The following is a 20,178-nucleotide window of genomic DNA, read 5'->3' on the forward strand; positions in this document are numbered from 1 at the left end:
AAGGGGTGAGAAAGCTGTTTTCGTAAATTCTAAAATATACTAAAACCCTATTATTTGCAATTGAGTTGTTTTACTCGGATACCACGGATACATCGACCACTCATCTTGTTTCCCCGTTTGCAGACACCGACTCTCGAAATCACAACAGTCTCTTTGTAGTCAGCAACCCTATTGTAATCGACAAACTAGAAAAAAAGAACATCCAATATCGACATAAGACTTTCTACTACGTATCCTCACGGTTACAAGTGACACAGGGTGGAATGATTGCCATAAATTGGTTAGATAATCCATTATATGATGATTGACGGTGACTATGTGGTCCAAATAGTAACCTGTAGCGTGGTGGACGATTTAAATGATTTTTTAGCTCCGCACGTATTGATGTATTGTTTAAAATGCCAGAATAAACCTAGTTGGAAATGTTCTGCACACTATTGTTAATATATGAACTAAACCACATCTCGTGTTTTTCCCCTTTCAAGAAACGTAGTTCTTTACAAATAAAAAGAAAAACTACAAAACAGCCCAACTATCAGAATACTTTATATGCGCTACCTCAAAATGATGAGACATTAATTCTTTCTTTTACTTTATATTTTGCTCATAGTTGTAGACAGTTCATTGTTTTCATGTTGAATGAAAATACCTAGTCCTACAAGTATTAGCAGTCAATTATTTCCCCTGGGTAATCAAAGTGTTATAAACCATGTTCACTGCCAGCGCAGAGATGTCTGTCAATTGTTTCCGAAATTAAATTGAATGTGGCCAACATATCAACGTTTTTAATTAAATCTTTTTGCTTATATCCGACCGCAACGCTTAAAATGCACTGGCTGGACATATGAATGTGGTAGGGGATGTGAAAGAAACAACAGAATTAACTGTGTTTTAGATGCCAATCAGTGTCAAGGCATATTCGAGAACAAATATTGAGGCACTTGTTGACATCCCAAACATGAACTAATTTTACGATAGAAAATGGAAATGACTTTGAAAATGAAACGTATTTAGGACATAAAATATGTTTCAGAACTTGTTGGGCAATACAATTCCAATAGTAATGTTTTATGATTTCTTATGATTGCACATCAATTTTGTTATATAAATATTTTTATTGAAAAATCATTATTTCGTTTGAAGCCTAAATATTTAACCGGAAAATAGTTCAGCAACATTTCAATTTGGGGTCTAATGAAGAATTGACTCCACAAGCTTTATAAATCTTATCAAAATTAGTGGGATGACGACGAGACAATAATATCTATTACAATAATAATTTCTATTTCTAGGATGTCTCCGACACCTTGTATCGAAAATCATCATTTTTCTTAGTGAACATTACGCTTTTGGGGGACTAAGATTTAAAATCGAATGAAACATATACACATTTTAACCGATTTTCAATGAATCCTATTTGGGTTAACTCAGTATTTTTTGTTTTTTCTTTTTTTGAATAAATGAACAATATAATGTCAGCCGTGTTCGTTAAACTGAAAAAATCATTAAACTGAGTACTATTTACAACAAGGCTTATTTACCCAAAAACTATTGAAATAACAACTAACAACAACAACATTATAGGCTTTGAACAATGTCTTTACTATAGTTTTAATTTAAATCCAAGTTACCAATAAAATAATTGGATATGGTATGTTTGTGGAACTCTTTGGCTTTGTGTTGTAGTATAAGTAATGTCTGGATATAGCTTTTCAGCGGCTGTTGAAACTACAAAAATAACATTATTTCCATTTTCCTTTGAATCAAAACTTGCCATCTCTGTTAACATCTACGATTTTTAATTTTTCTTTTAACAACAACCTTTTTCTGCTATCCTTTTTTCTGTGGTGTGGTGGAAATTCTCGGTATTCAATATTATATTCACATTTATTGTTTTAATACTCTACACCAGAAGGTGGCCAGGGTATTATGTCTTCGTGTATTTGTTTGTAACAGGCAAAAGCAAACGAGATAAACCCATAGTTCCTTTTGATGATCTGTATTCTCAGTCGATGTATGTATGCCCGTCTGTCCATTTATTTTTGCAAACAAAGTAAAGATTGCATTTATTTCCCGATACAAATAAAATTTTGCACAAGTAGATATAGCTTCTTCCGATTTGCTTTTTATTGTGCACCAAACGTGTAATATCAGCCCGAATAGTATGGAATTTTGCACATACGACCAAATTAGGCCTGAAAATTTGATTGAAATCGATTCAGATATAGCTATAGCTCTCGTATATATTGTTAATCCGATTTGATAGTTTTGTCCTCCCCAGCCGTAATATGCACTTTGTAACAACGATATTTGGAGAAACATATCAAATACATCACAGACATACATTTCCCAAATGTTATGGAGATCGTTGTAATATTTGCCCAAATAGAATGGAATTTGGCACTTACGACAAAATTGAGCCTAGAAATAAATATGTCAAGATTGGGTGCACATATAGCTGTAGCGCCCATATATTATTCATCCGATTTGTTATATTTTTTATTTGTAATATAAAGTTCTACTAAATACGCAAAAGGGTGTATGGAATCATAAAGTCGGCCCGCCCGACTTTTATATTTTGTTTAAGGTTTTTTTATTTTGTCGCTGAGGAGATATCAACATCGCCTCACTCACTTATCATTCAGTAAACTACCCTTGATTCGTTAGGTCGGTAAACTGCTGTATCACAAATTTAATGAACAGAAATCGGACGAAGATAGGGGATATATTGTACATAAAGGAGCTTTAAACAAACGTGGTTTGATTGACACTAATTTCAAAAAGATTCGTTCTTGGGAAAAAAAATGATTTGTGAAAATTTTCATCTCAATTGGAAATATATGCGATCTGTAGTTTATTTGCAAAAATGCATGGAAAGGCGAACACTGCATCTATCATTACGCATATTTTTTACAGATTAGAGAAGTGGATTATGAAATCATAATAGTCTGTCTTAGTTATTACTTTATAGCGAATTGGAAAACAAGTTTGTTCACAATGATATATCAATTAATTACAGTCATTTAATCATAGCATGGACCAGAATTGATTCACTCCTTGATTTGCACTCTACACTTAATTAATTCTATTGTCTCATTTCTTCTCTCCGTTCCAGGACATGAACAGCATTTGAAAACCCAACCTCCTGGATGGTAAACTGCGTTTTTATGGAAATTGATGGCGGGAAGATTTCAAGAGAATCGAGCGAAGGTGACATTCATCACATCCCCTTGGCGACGTAAACAAAAGCTTTCGGCCTAATCAAGTAATGCTTGAGTGATTTTTCTCAAATACACAAAGGGGAATTCAAGGAACAAGGCGGAATTTTATGTTAAGTCTCGCTCGGTGGAGTAGTAGGGCCTAGACAAACTTACAATAAAATGGGTTGTTCTCCCAGCAGTTTGGCAAGAAACACAGGATCTTCGGACTTGGCCGAGGTTGGAGGCACAGCTGGCACTGTGGCCACAACAACCGAAAAGGATGGGAATATTTTCTTTTGCATCAGACTAAAAAGGTCTCGACTACGTCGTTGCAGCCAACAAAATGGTGGAGACGGAAGCGGTGGTAGCGGCACTGGTAGCGGTAGTGCTTGTGTCAATGGCGACGATTTATGCAACCAGGCTCTTCTCAATCCACTGCAGACGAAAAACGAAGGAGACTATGAAAAGGTAGGTGTGTTTTTATTATAAATAATAAAAAGTTCATTTGCTACTTTCGAGGCTTTGACACTGCTCGAAGATTATAGCTCCGTCTTAGAATTATTGCAATTTTTGCAACATTTTACACAAAATCGTACCTTCACTCGAGAAAAAGAAAAATTTGATAATTAAGAGGAAACTGTTTTGTAACATTCTTTAGACAAAATTGAGGAGGTGTAAGCCGTGGCAGCATGCCTGCCAGTTTCTTATTAGTTGAAATGTTGTTTTTTTTAAATTGTGCAAATGTGTGGTCTTAATTGGTTTCTTATACCGCTTCCAGGCAATTTATGATGTTTTGAATGAATTAGCTGTATCTTTACATCTTCGTATAACAGTTCCTTCGAATATGATGAATTTCGTAGGTCTTCAAATGATTTCGAGGCGTAAATTTGTGGTTTTTAAATTTGGTCACAAAATTTACGCACCTTGCTTGCTAAATAAGCCAAACTTTTAAGTCCATTTTTAAAATCAATAACTTAAAAACAACTTCAGTTTCGCCATAAGTTGTATTAGAATTACCGTAATATATGAAATTTATAACTAACTAGTGAATAATTTGTGAAATGGGCCTTACGATTTTCATTGGACTGTTTCCTGTCCAGTCCTGAAATTTTATCCCTTGTAATTTTAAGTAAAATCTTAGAGCATTTGAGACCAAAGTGTCTATAATAAAATTTTTAATAAAACAATTTCTTAAAAAATGATTACAAATATGGTTAATTTGATTCTAATTGATGTGTCAAAACATTTTTCTACCAAATACCAGCGAATTCCATCCAAATTTACTACAATTAGTGATCTAGTCTTTCTGCCATGAATTCACATTTTTAATCATCCAAGGTTTCAAATTGTTCAAGAAATTAGTTCATCAAAAGTCTCATATTACAGATGCATACGCTCAGGTAATGTTCGATTATTGAAATATACAGAGTGAGATGAAAAAACTGAAACCAACTTCAAACTGGTGTCATTTCTAATTCACTCGCCCGACAGCTGTTGAAATTATTCCAGTGATAGCTCATTATATTGTTTACAAGCGTACAAAAGCATTTTGGTGAGAATTTTTCAGAAGATGGGATTCAAGCGTGATAGTGTTATATTTTTTATATTTGGCCGGAAAACCACAAGTGGCTATCGTTAGAGTACTCCAACATTTAAATGTGAATAAATCTTTTGTGTCTCGTACCATCGCTCGTTACCGTGATAATGGTAGCGTAGCTCGACGTCAAGGAAGTGGACGGAAGAAAACTGCAACATCAGCAGAAATGGTTCGAAAAGTAAAGATGCGACTTGAACGAAACCCGCGTCGCTGTGGCCGAAAAATGACTCGTGAGCTGAACCATTGAAATTCCAAAAAGTACAAGAAGTTACACTGCAACAGAAAGAAAATTGACTCAAAAGATCTAAAGAGTTGCTTCGCTTGGCCGAAAGTGGTGAGCTGCCGAATTTGGTTTTCTCCGATGAGAAAACATTTGTTGTCCAGCAGTTTGTAAACAAACAAAATGATCGTGTTTGGTTGCCAGAGAGTTCAGCTGAAAAGTGCACCTTCGGTTGGCCACCAGAACTCAAGCGCCGGCCAAGGTGATGGTGTGGACCGCCATAACAGCCGATGGTTGCTCTCCGCTCGTGGCATCAGAATAAACGCAGAATAATATCCCGAAAATATTCTGGAGGGTGTATTAAAGCCTTGGGTACGCAAACATTTAGATATTGCAAGTTTTGACAGATAAAAATAATAAATATTGTGGACCTTTGTAGGTGAGGTTCCAGAGGGGGTGCGTAGATATATATCATCTTTACAACAAATCTTGTGTTAGCAAAAATGTTTTTCAAAATTTTAAACTATATGTGGGGGAGGTACCAGAAGAAATGGCCCGATCTCTACCATCTTTATAACAGATTTTGTGTTGATGGAAATATTGAGATATACCAAGTCTGAATGGAATCAGATGTTAATTTCGCTTTTTATGAGCTTCATGGATATTCAAAATGTTGACCCTTTGAGGAGGAGGTGCCAGAAGGAGTGGACTGATATATTCCATTTTTACACCTGACAAAACACTGATGCAAATATTAGGAATTGGAAAACTTTCTTTTTTTGGACAGTAAAATGTTTATCTTTGAAAATTTTGACCTCTTGAGGGGGAAGTAGAAGAAAGAGTTGATCGATACCAAGTTTGGACCAGATCAGATACTTCCATAGAGAGTTATCGTGTGTGCCAGCCAGGCCGTCTGTCTGTCTGGCACAGACCCCAAATGTTCTGAAACGGATTGGGTCCAAAGAGACCTAGCGTCTAAAACCCTTATTTCGGTGAAGCACGATTTGGGCGGTTCAAATGATATATACCATCTGTAGCCATATGGCTAAGGTTATAAAACATATTGAAAGCCTGTCCGTCCATGACTCAACAAGAAAGGTTGCTCAGCTTCAAGGAAATTAGGAAAATGCAACTCTCTACTGGTGTCTTATTATTAAATAGACTTTTAAACATGCAACAATTGGTTTTGTTTATGTAACATTTTTTTCACAAAATTTTCATATTGCGGAAAACCCACAAAACATGAATGGAATATTGGGGTTTCGTCACAAAATTGAATCCAAGATAGAGAGATAATATGTTTTATCCCATAATTATACATTTTGATGCCCGTTAATGTGGAAAATGTGCATTTCTGTTGTCCCTAAATTTGAAATAATTTCAAATTATTTTCTTTTTTATTCAAAACGATACACCCCCACGCATACAAACTGTGTATATGTTTCGACAGAATAGGGACACCAAAAGAAAAAAATGTATTTAGGATATAGCTTTGTTCTACCTTCTTTAATTGTACCATGTGACCAGCAAACTTTTATGTAAGTAAACAAAAAAGTTTTTTTCTATAATCAAATTTTGGTTCAACAAACTCTAACACAAACAACCGGAAATTTCAAACTGGACAATCAAAAAGTTTCAATCTTTCATTCACAAAATTTAAGCACATATATTAGTGTCCATCCAAACTTGTACTTTAGTCTATAAGTATGACCAAATATGAAAAAATCTGTTTTTGATCGATTTCAATCTCTAAAGGCTTCAATTTTGACCCTGACTCAATGCCAAATTTCGTGAGGTTCGTGTCATTATTGTGGCATGTAGCGTGATTACAAATCGATACCTCAATTTTTACATGTGGAGGGGCATGAGCAATGTGGAAATGACACAGTTTTCATTTCAGATGAAGTTTAATATCTGAAAATATTTTGCAACAAATGGCAATAGCTATATTTATTATAAAGTGGAATCTTCATTTACAAATGTCTTATTCATATCACACGTACTAATATATATCCTATTTGTCCTCAATATTATACACAAAAGTAAATGAAATTTTCATGTAGGAGTAAATACGGTTATGTATATACATGTGCTGTGTTCCAGAACATGCAAGAATCTACTATTTTTCCAAATTTTTTTTCGACATCATAAAGGGAAAATCGATTGTCGCAGTAATAACTTCAACATTCTTCAGTTCTGTAACAGACTAATAGTGATAACCATGGCACAATTACAGAAGGTAGAACAAAGCTACCACCTAAATACAGTTTGTTTTCTTTTGGTGACCCTATTCTGTGTGTGTATTGTATTGAATAAAATATAAAATAATTTGAAATTATTTCAAATTTAGCTACAGGAGAAATTCATATTTTCAGTGTTAATGGGCAATAAAATGTTTAAATCTTGGACAAAGCAGTATTGTCTTGCTATTTCAGATTTAATTTTGGGGAATAAACCCAACATTCCATTCATGTTTTGTGGTTTTCCCCTAATATAAGCATTTTGTTAAAAAAATTAAAATAAATAAAACCAATTGCTGCATGTTTAAAAGCCTATTTGACACTATAAGGCTCCGGTACAGAGTTGCATTTTTTAAACAACCTTTCTGATTGAGCCATGATTATAACCATGGCACAATAATGGGCTATTATATCTAATATGATTTTAATTTTTTTTCTTGGTTTAATATGTCAATTTTATTTATATATGGGTATTTTTTCAATAATATAAAAATTGTTCAGAAAATATTCAAGTTCGGGTGTTTTCAAAACGCTTTGGGGAACGTATGCATATACAAAATCTAAATTTTTTGTAGCGAAATAAACCTTTAGAGATATACAGATCATGATTTTTAAAGAAACTTTTACCTTTTATTCAGTTTTCGCGATTTCCATTTATTTATTCAATATCAATGCAACAAGTTGTTTGGTTTTTTGACAGGTAGACCTGTATTCTTTCAATTTTTTCAAAGTTAGCCTACCGTGCCTAGCATCATTGTATCATGCTCATAACCTCCTGTTCAGAATTCAAAATAATAAGATAATTAAGTATATATGTCTATCTAATGTGATGTTTACGGTAGAACTTTTCGCAGAGTTAACAGACTTCAAGAGGATTTATTTGAAGTATTAATGGTGGATATGACAATTTTAATCCAAATCCAATAGGCTAACCCATTTATATGTAAACGTACTGCAACACTAATTAATGAAATGTAAAAGCGTATATGGAATGTGGTTTTCTGTGTTTGCAGCTTTACAATAAGTTATGAGTATTTGAAGAAATTTGAATTGGAGATGAAAAGGCCAACTGACTATTCCCTTCACTGGGATGAAAGAGCTGAGAGGCCGATTTGAAAAAACTACTCTCTGTAATAGAAAGTAATATGAAGTTAAAGCAAAAGGGAAGTACTACAGACTTAAGCAATCAACAATCTTCAACAATCTTCAACGACTACAAACAAATTTAGTATATAACACTTTAAAATCTCAAATCTGGTATTCAAGTGTTATATACTACTTCTATTATCAGGAATTTATAATACCAAATTTCTAAAATTTCCTTAAAAGTTGAGGTTAAAATTATTGAAATACTTAATATGGGGTACATAACTTATGGGTCAACAGGGTGATATGAAAAAGCTGCAACCATGGTACAATGAAGAGAAGGTAGGCCAATTTTGAAAAAATTGCAAGTATGGAGGTCTACCTGTTTGGCTTGTAATGTCAGAATTAGTATCAAAACAATAAAAAATCAAACAACTTGATGCATTTATTTTCTCTAAAGGATTATTTCGCAACAAAAACTTTAGATTTTGTCGATGCATACGTTGAAATAAACATTTTGAAAACACCCGAATTTCAATATTTTCTGAACAATTTTTTTGTTATTGAAAAGAAAACACATACATAAACAAATAAAGATGACATATTAAGCCAAGAAAATAAAAAAAAATTAAAATCATGTGGTATCATAGCCCTACCTTGATATCATTGTACCATGGCTGCAACCAACTTCAGACTGCTGTCATTTCTAAGCCATTCCTCCGACAGCTGTTGAAATTATTCCAGTGACAGCTCATTATATTTTTTACAAGCGTACAAAAGCTTTTGGTGAGAATTTTCCTGAAAAAAAGTTATTCGTGATGGAATTCAAGCGTCATAGTGTGATTTCTTTATATTTGGCTGGAAAACCACAAGTGGCTATTGTTGGAACACTCCAGCGTTTCAATGTGAACAAATCTTTTGTGTCATCGCTCGTTACCGTGATACTGGTAGCGTAGCACGACGTCATGGAAGTGGATGGAAGAAAACAGCAACATCAGCAGAAATAGTTGGAAAAGTAAAGAAGCAACTTGATCGAAACCCGCAGTCGCAGTGGCCGAAAAATGGCTCGTGAGCCATTCGGCAAATATTGAAAAATGAGCTCGGCGTAAAACCTTTGAAATTCCAAAAATTGCAAGAAATTACACTGCAACAGAGAGAAAATAGACTGAAGAAAGCTAAAGAGTTGCTTCGCTTGGCCGAAAGTAGTGAATTGCCGAATTTGGTTTTCTCCGATGAGAAAACACCAATAATGGATACAAAATGAGTTTCCTCGCTTCATTTCCAGCGCACAATTGCCACCAAAATCTCCGTTAAAAGGTTAATTTAATTCAATTGTACCACATAACAGCTTCTTGTAGTGAAGAATGTTGCCAAGCACTTTCAATACTAATAATTGGCCGCTGATTTTGATACATGTGCTAAGTCCATCAAATAAGTTTCTAAGTTTAAGTTTAAAGCCATTTAAAACATTTAAAAAAGTGTTTATTTATATTTAGATATCGTAACCGACTCGGTGGACGAAAACTTCAAAATACCGAAAATATATACTAATAATAATACTTTTGTATATGCAATGTGTAATTCACTGATCAAACATATTGCACAAGGAAAACATCTATAACCTTAAACCATGAAAAACGATAAAGTGTGTTCTTAAAAATATGACTGTCACAGGTTTAATAAATCAATTAAATTATTTTTGAAAAAATGAAAAATAATTGAAGCTTTTGTCATCACACCACAAAATCCATCATCCATTCCCACATACAACCGTTCTCAATATTATAAAGGACAGCACATGTAGAAATCCCTTAGCCGGATTTGATTCAATTATAAAGAGATCACTACGACAGTACTAGAATCCTGTGAAACGCATGTTGCTGATGCCAGTGTTTCCGTTCTTAACTTTAATTCTCTCACAGTTTTTTTTTTTTTTTTTTTTGTATACACATTAGGGTGTATCTTAGAAAAAAAAAATATTTACTACTGGCTATGCATGCCCTTATTTAATTCCCGATTTATTATACCCTCAGCCATATGGCTACAGAGGGTATATATCATTTGATACGGTCAAAACGTGCCTAGTCGAAATAATGGTTTTAGACCCTAGGTCTCTTTGGACCAAATCCGTTTCAGAACATTTGGAGTCGATCTACCGATGTCCGTCCGTCCGTCCGTCCGTCCGTCTGTCTGTCTGTCTGTCTGGCTGGTGCGCACGATAACTCTCGAAGGGAGTATTCGATTTGATCCAAACTTGGTACATCGTAATATTTTTGTCAAACTTAGATCGAGTTCGGAGATGGGCAATATCGGTCCACTCCTTCTGGTACCCCCCACACAAAATGTCAAAATTTTCAAAGAAAATAATTTATTGCACAGAAAGAGAAAGGATAATCCGATTTTTATGGAACTTTGCGAATACTAATATTTTCATCAGTGTTAGGTCATGTGCGAAAATGGACAATATCGGTCCACTCCATCAGGGACCTCCCCCACAAAGGGTCAACATTTTGGATAATTAAATCTCTTATAAAATGTGATGTAAGAGTCCGATAGTCTTCAAATTTCACACATCCCAATAACTTTATTAGTCCAAGGTCTGGTGCGAAAATTGAATGTATCGGCCCACTCCATCTTGTACCTCCCCCACAAAAGGTCGAACTTTTCAAAAAATAATTATTGCACAAAAAGAGAAAGGATAATCCGATTTTGCTGGAACTTTGCGAATCCTAATATTTTCATCAGTGCTAGGTCATGTGCGAAAATGGACAATATCGGTCCACTCCATCAGGGACCTCCCCCACAAAGGGTCAAAATTTTGGATAATTAAAACTCTTATAAAATGTGAAGTAAGAGTCCGATAGTCTTTAAATTTTACGCATCTCAATCATTTTATACACACACTCCTTCTGGTACCTCCCCCACAAAGTGTCGAAATTTTGAATACCCATGAAGCTAATAAAACGCCAAATTAACATCCGATTCCATTTAGACTTGGCACATCCCTACATTTCTATCAACACAAGATCTGTTATAAAGGTGGTATACATCGAACCATTTGTTCTCCCCCATACATAGGGTTCAAGATTTTGAAAAACGAAAGCCCAAATAAAGCGAAATAAACATCCAACTCTCCTCAAATTTCACACACACAAATATTTTTGCTAACACAAGATCGGTTGTGAAGTTAATATATATCTGCCAACCCCTTCTGGGGTCACAATTTTCAATAATTTTATCTGTCATAACTTTCGAAACAATTTAGCAATTCTTTACTACTTGCTATGCTCAAATATTTCTCTAAACAAGAAGCCTGATATGAATATGAAATTTATCGGAATTTATGATTTCGCATAAAATTGGACATTAATATCCTTTATTTTATTGTTGCCAAATATTTCGCTCAATTTTTTTTATTTGTATCAGATGAAGTATAAAAGTGAAACATTTCGGTAGACTCTATCTTGTACATCACGCATATTTTAACATTTTCTAAAAATTATTACATATCTCATGCATAGTGAAGGAGCTAGTCGATAAAATCCATACCAGGAACGTCGGAATATTTATATCATATTTTGGGGTCCGATACGAAATAGACAATATTTACCCATTCCTACGGAACCTGCTCCATAGAGGGTAAAACGTTTGAATAATTGTAACACTAGTCAAATATATTTTGATTATTTAATCGAACATAGGCTGAGGGTATATATCTGTCGGCAATACCGACTGATACTTTTTAACTTGTTTTTTTTAATATTTAAAAAAAAAAACATCGTAATATTAAAAAAACAACAACAATATCATTTATTTTGTTTGACATTTTCCTATGCAAAATACTGAAGAAGTGGTTTAATATTAGCAATTAAAAATTGCTTCATTTCATTTCATTTTAGTATAATTTGTTAATTTTAAAAGGCGATTTGTTACATTCTTTGGTATAGGAAAAAATGTATTTGTTTTTATTAAGCTTGTTCTGTTTTATGAACGTGTGTTATTTATACTATTTCTGTTATAATACTGCTAGCTGACCCGGACCGCGTGTTGACCCATAGTATTAGTGTTTAATGCATATTTTTAGGAGTCTCATATAAGTTGTAAACGTTTAGCTTTTCTTTTTTTTTAAAACCTAAATTTCCATAAAAGTTTTGGCTTACAGTCTATCTAAAAATTGCCGGACTATTGAAAATAAGGTGTCACCGATTTATAAAAGTTAGGGACCCCAGACGGTATGTAAAAGAGCAGACATCTTTGTCGATTAAATTATGTCCGTGTGCCTCTGGTAGCCATTTGCAATTACTATAGCGGTCGCCATATTCAATATGCGTCTTCGAAACTTTGTGCAGGCTTTCATATTATTCTTAGGATGATTGATGTTACAAAAAGGGTATATTTGTCCTCATTTAGATATAGCTCTCATATAATATTATCTTCTAATATTCTTCGACCAAATGTGCTCTAATTTGGCATTTGATGATTTCAGTACAGTTAAGTCCAATTTTTTAATACTGGTTTAACCCACATAACCTGCCGAATTGAGTATTTTGAAGGATCCAAAAGCATTTTCGAGGTTATGAATCTCTTGTCAGAAAAATTGCAACAAAATTCAAATTTATGATTTATTTCCTATTCACCAGAACCTCTTTATATTGGTTATATTATCGTACTTAATTTCAAACCTTAATTATTAGTATAATACGAAGACCTTAGCAACATTTTCCAAATCAAAGGTAATTTTGAATTCGTAACTTTTAGAAGACCATGTTGTAAGGTATTTCGTTTTATCAACCTTATGTATTATAGATCAGGGTTAACTCCTGTGTCCTTTTAATCGCAATTAATTCGCAATATTTATGTTAATCTATGAACCTATATGTAATTTTAAATCCATACCGGCAATAACTGTTACCTATTGGTTCCCCATTTGGCATAGCTGCAATATAAAAGTACGTTAAGATTTTGAGTGTTTTAATGTTTGTGAAGTATTTCCTAATCAGAATTGAAATTTTAGCATGATTTATGATAATTGATAATTTTCAATTTCAATAGCATTCTAAAGAATTCTATACAAGATTCCATATCAAAAGACAACTTGCGATTTTTCCAGTTTCGCAATTTTTTAGAGGTTTTTTGCGTTGTAATTGCAAATAACCGTAAGAAAATCGGCTCAACCCTTGTCAATTGATGTGTAACTATACTTTTGGCTAGTTCCTTTGACTCTAAATAGATACTTAGGCTTGGAGGGAGAGTCAATAGTAATTTTCAAACAGATATCTACATTATTTTACCATATATATATGAATTTTAAGTAAATCGAAAAAATGGGCGTGCTCAACTTTTCTTTGCATATTAACCTAACTCTGGGTAGGACGAACATTTATAAAAAAAAATTGTTCATTTCGGTTCAGTCGTTTTCAACTGATGCAATTACCTACGAACGACATTCGATTTATATATATATAAATAGGCGAATTCGGTTCCTCAGCCCCCAAAGAAATACATAAGGTTGAGCATCTCGTGTAATAATTTTCAAACCGATATCTCCAATATTTTGGCAAAAATATAAGGAATTTAGTAAATCGAAATAGTGGGCGTAAAAGTAGGCGTGGTCAATATTTCTTTCTATAAAAACCTAACTGCGGGTATGAAGAAAGTTTGTAAAAAAATTATGCAATTCGGTCCAGCCGTTCTCAACTAATTCAATTACCAACGAACAACAATTGGTTTTTTGTACATGGAAGATATAGATTTGTTTAAGTTATCCGTTGAACGCAATAATAACCTCTACTACACATATGTAATTTTATATGCGTCTAATATCAAATATGTTAATTCGATAAATATTTAATGATCATAACCTCAACTGACATTATTTTTGCCAGCACTACAATACCGTTTGTCCATCCTCGAAATACTCATGTTAGACCCCTCAAAGTATATATATTTTTGGTGAGCGTAGAATTCAAAGTCGATTTATCTGTGACCGTCTGTCTGACAGTCACAATTCGAACGAATTGATATAGAAGGCTAATTGTCAGCAAACAGGTTAAGTTCGTAAATGTGCCATGTCGCTCTACTTTTTCCCATCGCAAATTAAGGCACATTGTTTCAAATGCGGTACTTAGAATTCTTAATAGACTTTACCTCCTCTGTCACCACATTGTCTGTTTAGGTCCACATTTTCCCATGGAACGGCACCACCGGATATTTAGTACTCTGATTCACATTTTAGGTTCTTACTCCGTGGCAGTGGATTGGCTAAATAGATCCAAGTTATCTTATATCCCCATATAGCGGTACCTTCGAATAGTTGATATCTAATGGTTTTAGTTATATTTTCAAGAGAATTGGTTTAAAATTGGTATTTGATTTGACTATAGCAGAAAATCGTATATGTAGTTTCTGCCTTTGGTTCACTTAACCTATTGGCAAAATGAGTTACATTTTTTTTTTGAATATTAAAAACTGTTTTTTTTTTTAATTTATAAAAAACTAGCTGGCCCGGTCCGCGTTGCCGGCCCGTAGTTTTTGTCTATTATGTATATTTGTTAAAGCACAATTATTCACAGATATGACAATAAGAGTTCACGTTCTGGTCCATTAAAAGTGTTTTAAAATACCTGTACCCATATTTAAACCGTGAGCTTCAAATGAGTGGATGTGCTATACAAATCTATTGAAAAGTATATATCAACCTTATCCCCATGTAAGGGATCAAATTAATTTTTAGTATGGCAAAAATTTTCCAGTCAAATGAGCAGTAATTTGGAATTTACTGTATTTTGTACACCTCATAATGATTTGAGAATAGCCAAAGTTAATTGCTTTTTTAACCCATTAACGCCTTAGATTGTGCATTAGAGTCCTCATAAGTCCCCCTAACCATGTCGGTCTGTTTGTCCGCAAAAGGGTGGACTTGAGGGGGTACTATTATATGGAGAAAATTCTAAAATTTGTAGATATGTTGAAATTTTTGTGGAAGATTTTCACCCCCCAAATACACATTTTTATCCAAATCCTTTAAAATATGGTAAAATCAGGAGGTACCTTTATATGGGCACTACTCCGAAACATCGACCTACATTGAAAACTTTCTTCTACCCCTTATAATCCAATATGACAAATAGAAGCCAAATCAAAAATATAGCTATTTTACATACATTACCGTAAGATGGGAATTAATTTTATTTGCCATTTAAATTGTAAGTTTGAGACCCCATAAAGTCCATATTTTTCATCATAGTATAATTCAATGACGATTCAACAAATGTTCAGTCCCATGCTACTTTCTTATATTTGTAATGTGTTCATGTTTTCACAATTTATTTCATATAGATGTACATCCCAAATCTACGTTCCCAACCAATATTCTCTTGGGGGTTACAAATTCAATAGAATACAACTTTTTCTTTTCTGACCACACATTAGATGTAAGAGTGGACTCGTGGATACTCCAATGTGGGGACTTTACTTTAATAAACTTCTATGTGGCAATTATCTGTATGATGGTTCCCCAGGGTAGCATAAATACAATTTTTTAGCCAAATCAATTGATGAATGTGGTCAAAACCAATATGGGCCCTACTCCGAAAATATTATGCGAAGAGGTTCTCTACCCCCTTAGAAACAAAGATGTCAAATAAGTGCCAAAAATAGAAGAAATCATGACCTGCAAAAGCGATTTAAGGTATCTTGAATGTTCGGGAAGAATTTTTGCAAAGATAGAAATCCTTTTCTTACTAAAAGTCACATTCGCTCTACTATTTTGCACCCTTTATATTTAGTATTTTACTGATTGTACTCCCAAAAAAATAGCATTTTGAGCTCTCATTGGATGGATTATTGTCACATGAAAGAAGTAGGTCCACGCTTTGAAATGAGCCCCATTAGTCTTTTTCGGTCATTTTTGTTTGCTTAAATGTGTGCGCATCTTCCAGCTGAACCACGATGTAGGCCCTGGAGTTGAAAGGTAGATGTCAGTTAACATCCTATTTATTGTATATAGTGAAAAACTATTCTTTATTTTGTTCACAAAAAATCCACTGAATTCAATATGATAATACAAATTGAACAAAAAAATGAGAAAAGAAGAATAACAAACTGAAAAAATCTTCAACTTGTTCGCTGATTTTTTACAGCAACTGTTTAAAGATCCTAACAAAGTTTGTCAATAGAATGTACTGTTATTTTCAAATGAAAATTGTTTTCGATATTTTCCCGATTTGAGAATTTTTGCAATGAGATGTCTTTTTCGTGATTTTTTAGCGATTTTGAAAAAGTAATTTTCTTTAACTTTGGTGTGATCGCGTTAAATTATTTCGATATCATCTATTCCGTTTCGCCACCACATGTAACCCTCCATCAATTTAGTTCTCAAGAAATTAAGTCAATTAAATAATAATATTAATATTCAAATTAAAAAAAAAAAAAAATATATAAAAAACACTACAAATGTACATTAGAAAAAAGTAAGTCAAAATGGAAAAAAATCATGCAAAATAAAACATTACTATTGTACATTCCAAAAGTCAAAATGAAAATGTAAATATATCACATTTTTACGCGATTTTTTTGTATATTATCCTTTTCGGACAGGAGACAATTCCGAATTTGTATGAATCGTTAAAATCAGTTCAGCGGTTCTTAAGTTATAAGCGTAGTAACTAACACAACTTTCTTTTATATATATAGATTTGTTTTACATACATTCACATGATAGAATTTCTCATCAGATTTCAGACTTTGATGTCCAAGAAGAAGAAGAAGTACTTCACATAACATAAATCGGGAATTAAATAAGGGCATGCATAGCCAGTAGTAAATACAAAAGAAAATATTTTGTGATTTTATGTGAAATAATAACAAATACTATGAAGGCTTTTTCAATTTCTATCAAAATTCCTTAACCGTTCTCAGATGCCTTCGGTTGTTGATGCATGCATATGGGAATAGGTAGAAAGAATAAAAAGGAAAAAGGGTATTTGCAAATAATTTTGTGGTACCGATATATATATATATATATATATATATATATATATATATATATATATATATATATATATATATATCCACCTTGGAAAGGAGGGTATATTAACTTTGTCATTCCGTTTGTAACATCGTTAAATATTCGTCGTAAATATACAGTGTTGCCCCTGTATAAAATTCTAAGTCGAGGGTCCACGATTTGGTATAGCCCCCATATAACGGTACCTCCGATATTCGGCATTTTAATGGTTTTTGCCACATTTCTTCTAATGTTTCCTTTACCATAAGGTGGAGGGTATTAAAAGTTTGGCCCAGCCGAAATTAATGTTTTTTTACTTGTTTTTTTTTTTTTAATTTAATTGATGAAAGAAAAAATGTCGGAAATGGCATCAAATTTCAGAATAAGTTTAGATTTGTTCGAATTGGTCACCTTTGGCACGAATTATGGCCTTCAAACGGCCAATGAAACCGTCACACGCTGCCCGAATGTTGCTCAGCGGTATTTTGGCTCATTTCCCGGCGAAGCGCTTGCTTGAGGTAATCAACACTTTGGTATTTTTTAGCGCTAACCATGCTTTCTAAAATACTCCAGACACAACGGATCCAACGGATTGGAATCCGGAGATTTAGGTAGCCATTGCGCGCCGGCAATGAAGCGAGGAACCTCATTTTATAACCATTCTTGGTTGATGCGTGCTGAGTGCAATGGTGCTGAGTCCTGTTGGAATGTCCAAGGTCTGCGGCCAAAATGTTTGTGTGCCCAAGATAATGTATCGTTCCGGAGCACAACGCTTAAAAAATATTTTATTGATACTGTACCGGAGCACAACGAGAATCGTACTGTAGCGCAGTCGGAGCTCTAAAAAACTTGGTGTACTGCAGTCAGAGCACTACGAAATCGTATTGGTTACGAAATTGAAGAGAGTAGGAAAATATGGGAATAGGTAGAAAGAATAAAAAGGATAAAGGGTATTTGCAAATAATTTTGTGATACCGAAAAATCAATGAATGTAGGTGTAAAAAACTAAGTATTATACAAAGTATGGCAAAGGAGTTTAAAATCAGTTTTATGATATAATTTTTTTAATGTGGTGCATTTGGTACACTACGATTTTTTAGCGCTCCAACTGCGGTACACTACGATCATCGTTGAGTTCCGGTACAGTATCACTAAAATATTTTTTAGTGGTAGTGTACCGGTATACTACCGCTAAATTTTTTTTGTGATGCTGTACCGGTACAGTACACTATGTTTGTGTACTGTTTATTTTCGAACGCTGATAGATTTGCAGGTTCTGGAATAGATCAACATTAAACAAATATTTTTATTAAATAAAGAGCAGTGTTGCTAATTAAAAAAAAACTGTGTTGGTATTTTATTTGAAATACCGTGGTTTTATTGTTGTTTCAAAACAAAAAGGTAGATGGTAACATTTACCAAGGGGTAAATCAGGGAACACTATGGTTTCGAAGCCCTCAATCCCTCAATTGAGAGCTCTAAATCTTCATTAATTTCTTGATTTTTGTCTAGATATATCCTCCCCAGGAGTTATCTAAAAATAACTCCTATGACAAAAACATTTTTTTATATACACATTTTAAATTACTCATTTTTAATATACACATTTCAATTTTTTATTTGTTTACGTTTCAGATGAGCAGTGGAAAGAAAGATTCCATTGTAACTGTTGCAGCATTGGGCAATTTTACACACACTGTCGTCCGACGGGCCACTGGAAGTAAGTAAAAGCATAAAAGATTTATTTAGGATGATTGTTCCGATAGTCGTTAAACCCCAAATTTATAACAAAAGAAATAGTCTGCAATGCAAGCAAACATCGTATGGCAATGTGCTGAAGATAATCCCGACGCGCTTCGCTCTGCTCCACAATTATCTGCTTAGTTATTGTATTCCAATATATTCTCTGTTCCAGATCTACTAGAATTTAACAATAAATACAAATAAAAACAAGATATTAAATTTCTCTTATCTCTTCTCTTTAGCCGACTCTTCCGGTCTTGAGCAGTGCTGATTTATCGTACGAGTATTTTATTAACAATTGAAATATCGCTAATACCTAGCAAATCAAATCGTTCTAAAAGGGAACTTAAAGTACGTTTAGATTAACGTATTTATTTGATTTCATATGCCATGTTCATAGCGTATACGTCAAATAATATCCATTGGATTTATGAAATGATTGATTTGAAATCGAGTGGCTGTAGTATTCTTTTTCCGCTACAAGACTTGTGTGATGCAATCCCTAAAGAAAATATCGCTAGATTAGTTTTTCAATAGTCACTTATGAGGGAAATTTATTTGGTGCTGTTGTAGCTCATTTTAGAGTTCACTTATTTTCGTCCAAATCCAAGGATAGTTCTTCAAATTTGTTTTTTTTTTCTTTTTTAATCTTCATAAAATGCAATGTTCGACAACGATAACGATTACTTTTCCGGTAAAATTACTGAGTAACTTGTATTGAAATGATTTTCTCTCCCACGCACAAATATTGCAAACAGTAATGGAACAGCATTCAGAAACACTAGCAAGAAATCAGCTGTTGCGCAAAATGTCAAAATGGCAAATGTTATAGTAAAAAATTTGTTTTTAAATGGTATAAGAAACTGTTGAATTTTTAATCTCGGAAAAATAATTATATAATTGCCTGAAATTTGTAAACTTTTTTTGCATCGGCCACAACACAATTGTTTTTTTAATAAATTTATGAATTTTTATATAATATTGTGTTATCGTGCACAATTGTGTTTGTATGTTTGTTCTTCAATAACGCAAAAGCCACTAAACGGATTTCACATTATGCCACTTCCACTACTGCTGCTCTTTCT

At 33.5% G+C, this 20,178-nt stretch overlaps 1 protein-coding gene across 1 annotated transcript in view; it reads left to right on the plus strand.

Annotated features, from left to right (window-relative positions):
• Positions 1–19,400, plus strand: part of LOC101891836 (high affinity cAMP-specific and IBMX-insensitive 3',5'-cyclic phosphodiesterase 8) — an 83,207-nt gene extending 63,807 nt beyond the window's left edge. The window contains exons 3-5 of the mRNA XM_011296248.3: positions 3,116–3,668; positions 18,986–19,070; positions 19,336–19,400. Coding sequence (XP_011294550.1) covers positions 3,381–3,668; positions 18,986–19,070; positions 19,336–19,364 — 402 coding nt within the window. The 5' untranslated portion in view covers positions 3,116–3,380 and the 3' untranslated portion in view covers positions 19,365–19,400. The remainder of the gene's footprint in view (positions 1–3,115; positions 3,669–18,985; positions 19,071–19,335) is intronic.
• Positions 19,401–20,178: the final 778 nt, after the last annotated feature.

The sequence above is a fragment of the Musca domestica genome, unplaced genomic scaffold, assembly GCF_030504385.1.
Source record: "Musca domestica strain aabys unplaced genomic scaffold, Musca_domestica.polishedcontigs.V.1.1 10, whole genome shotgun sequence".
NCBI classification, from domain to species: domain Eukaryota; kingdom Metazoa; phylum Arthropoda; class Insecta; order Diptera; family Muscidae; genus Musca; species Musca domestica.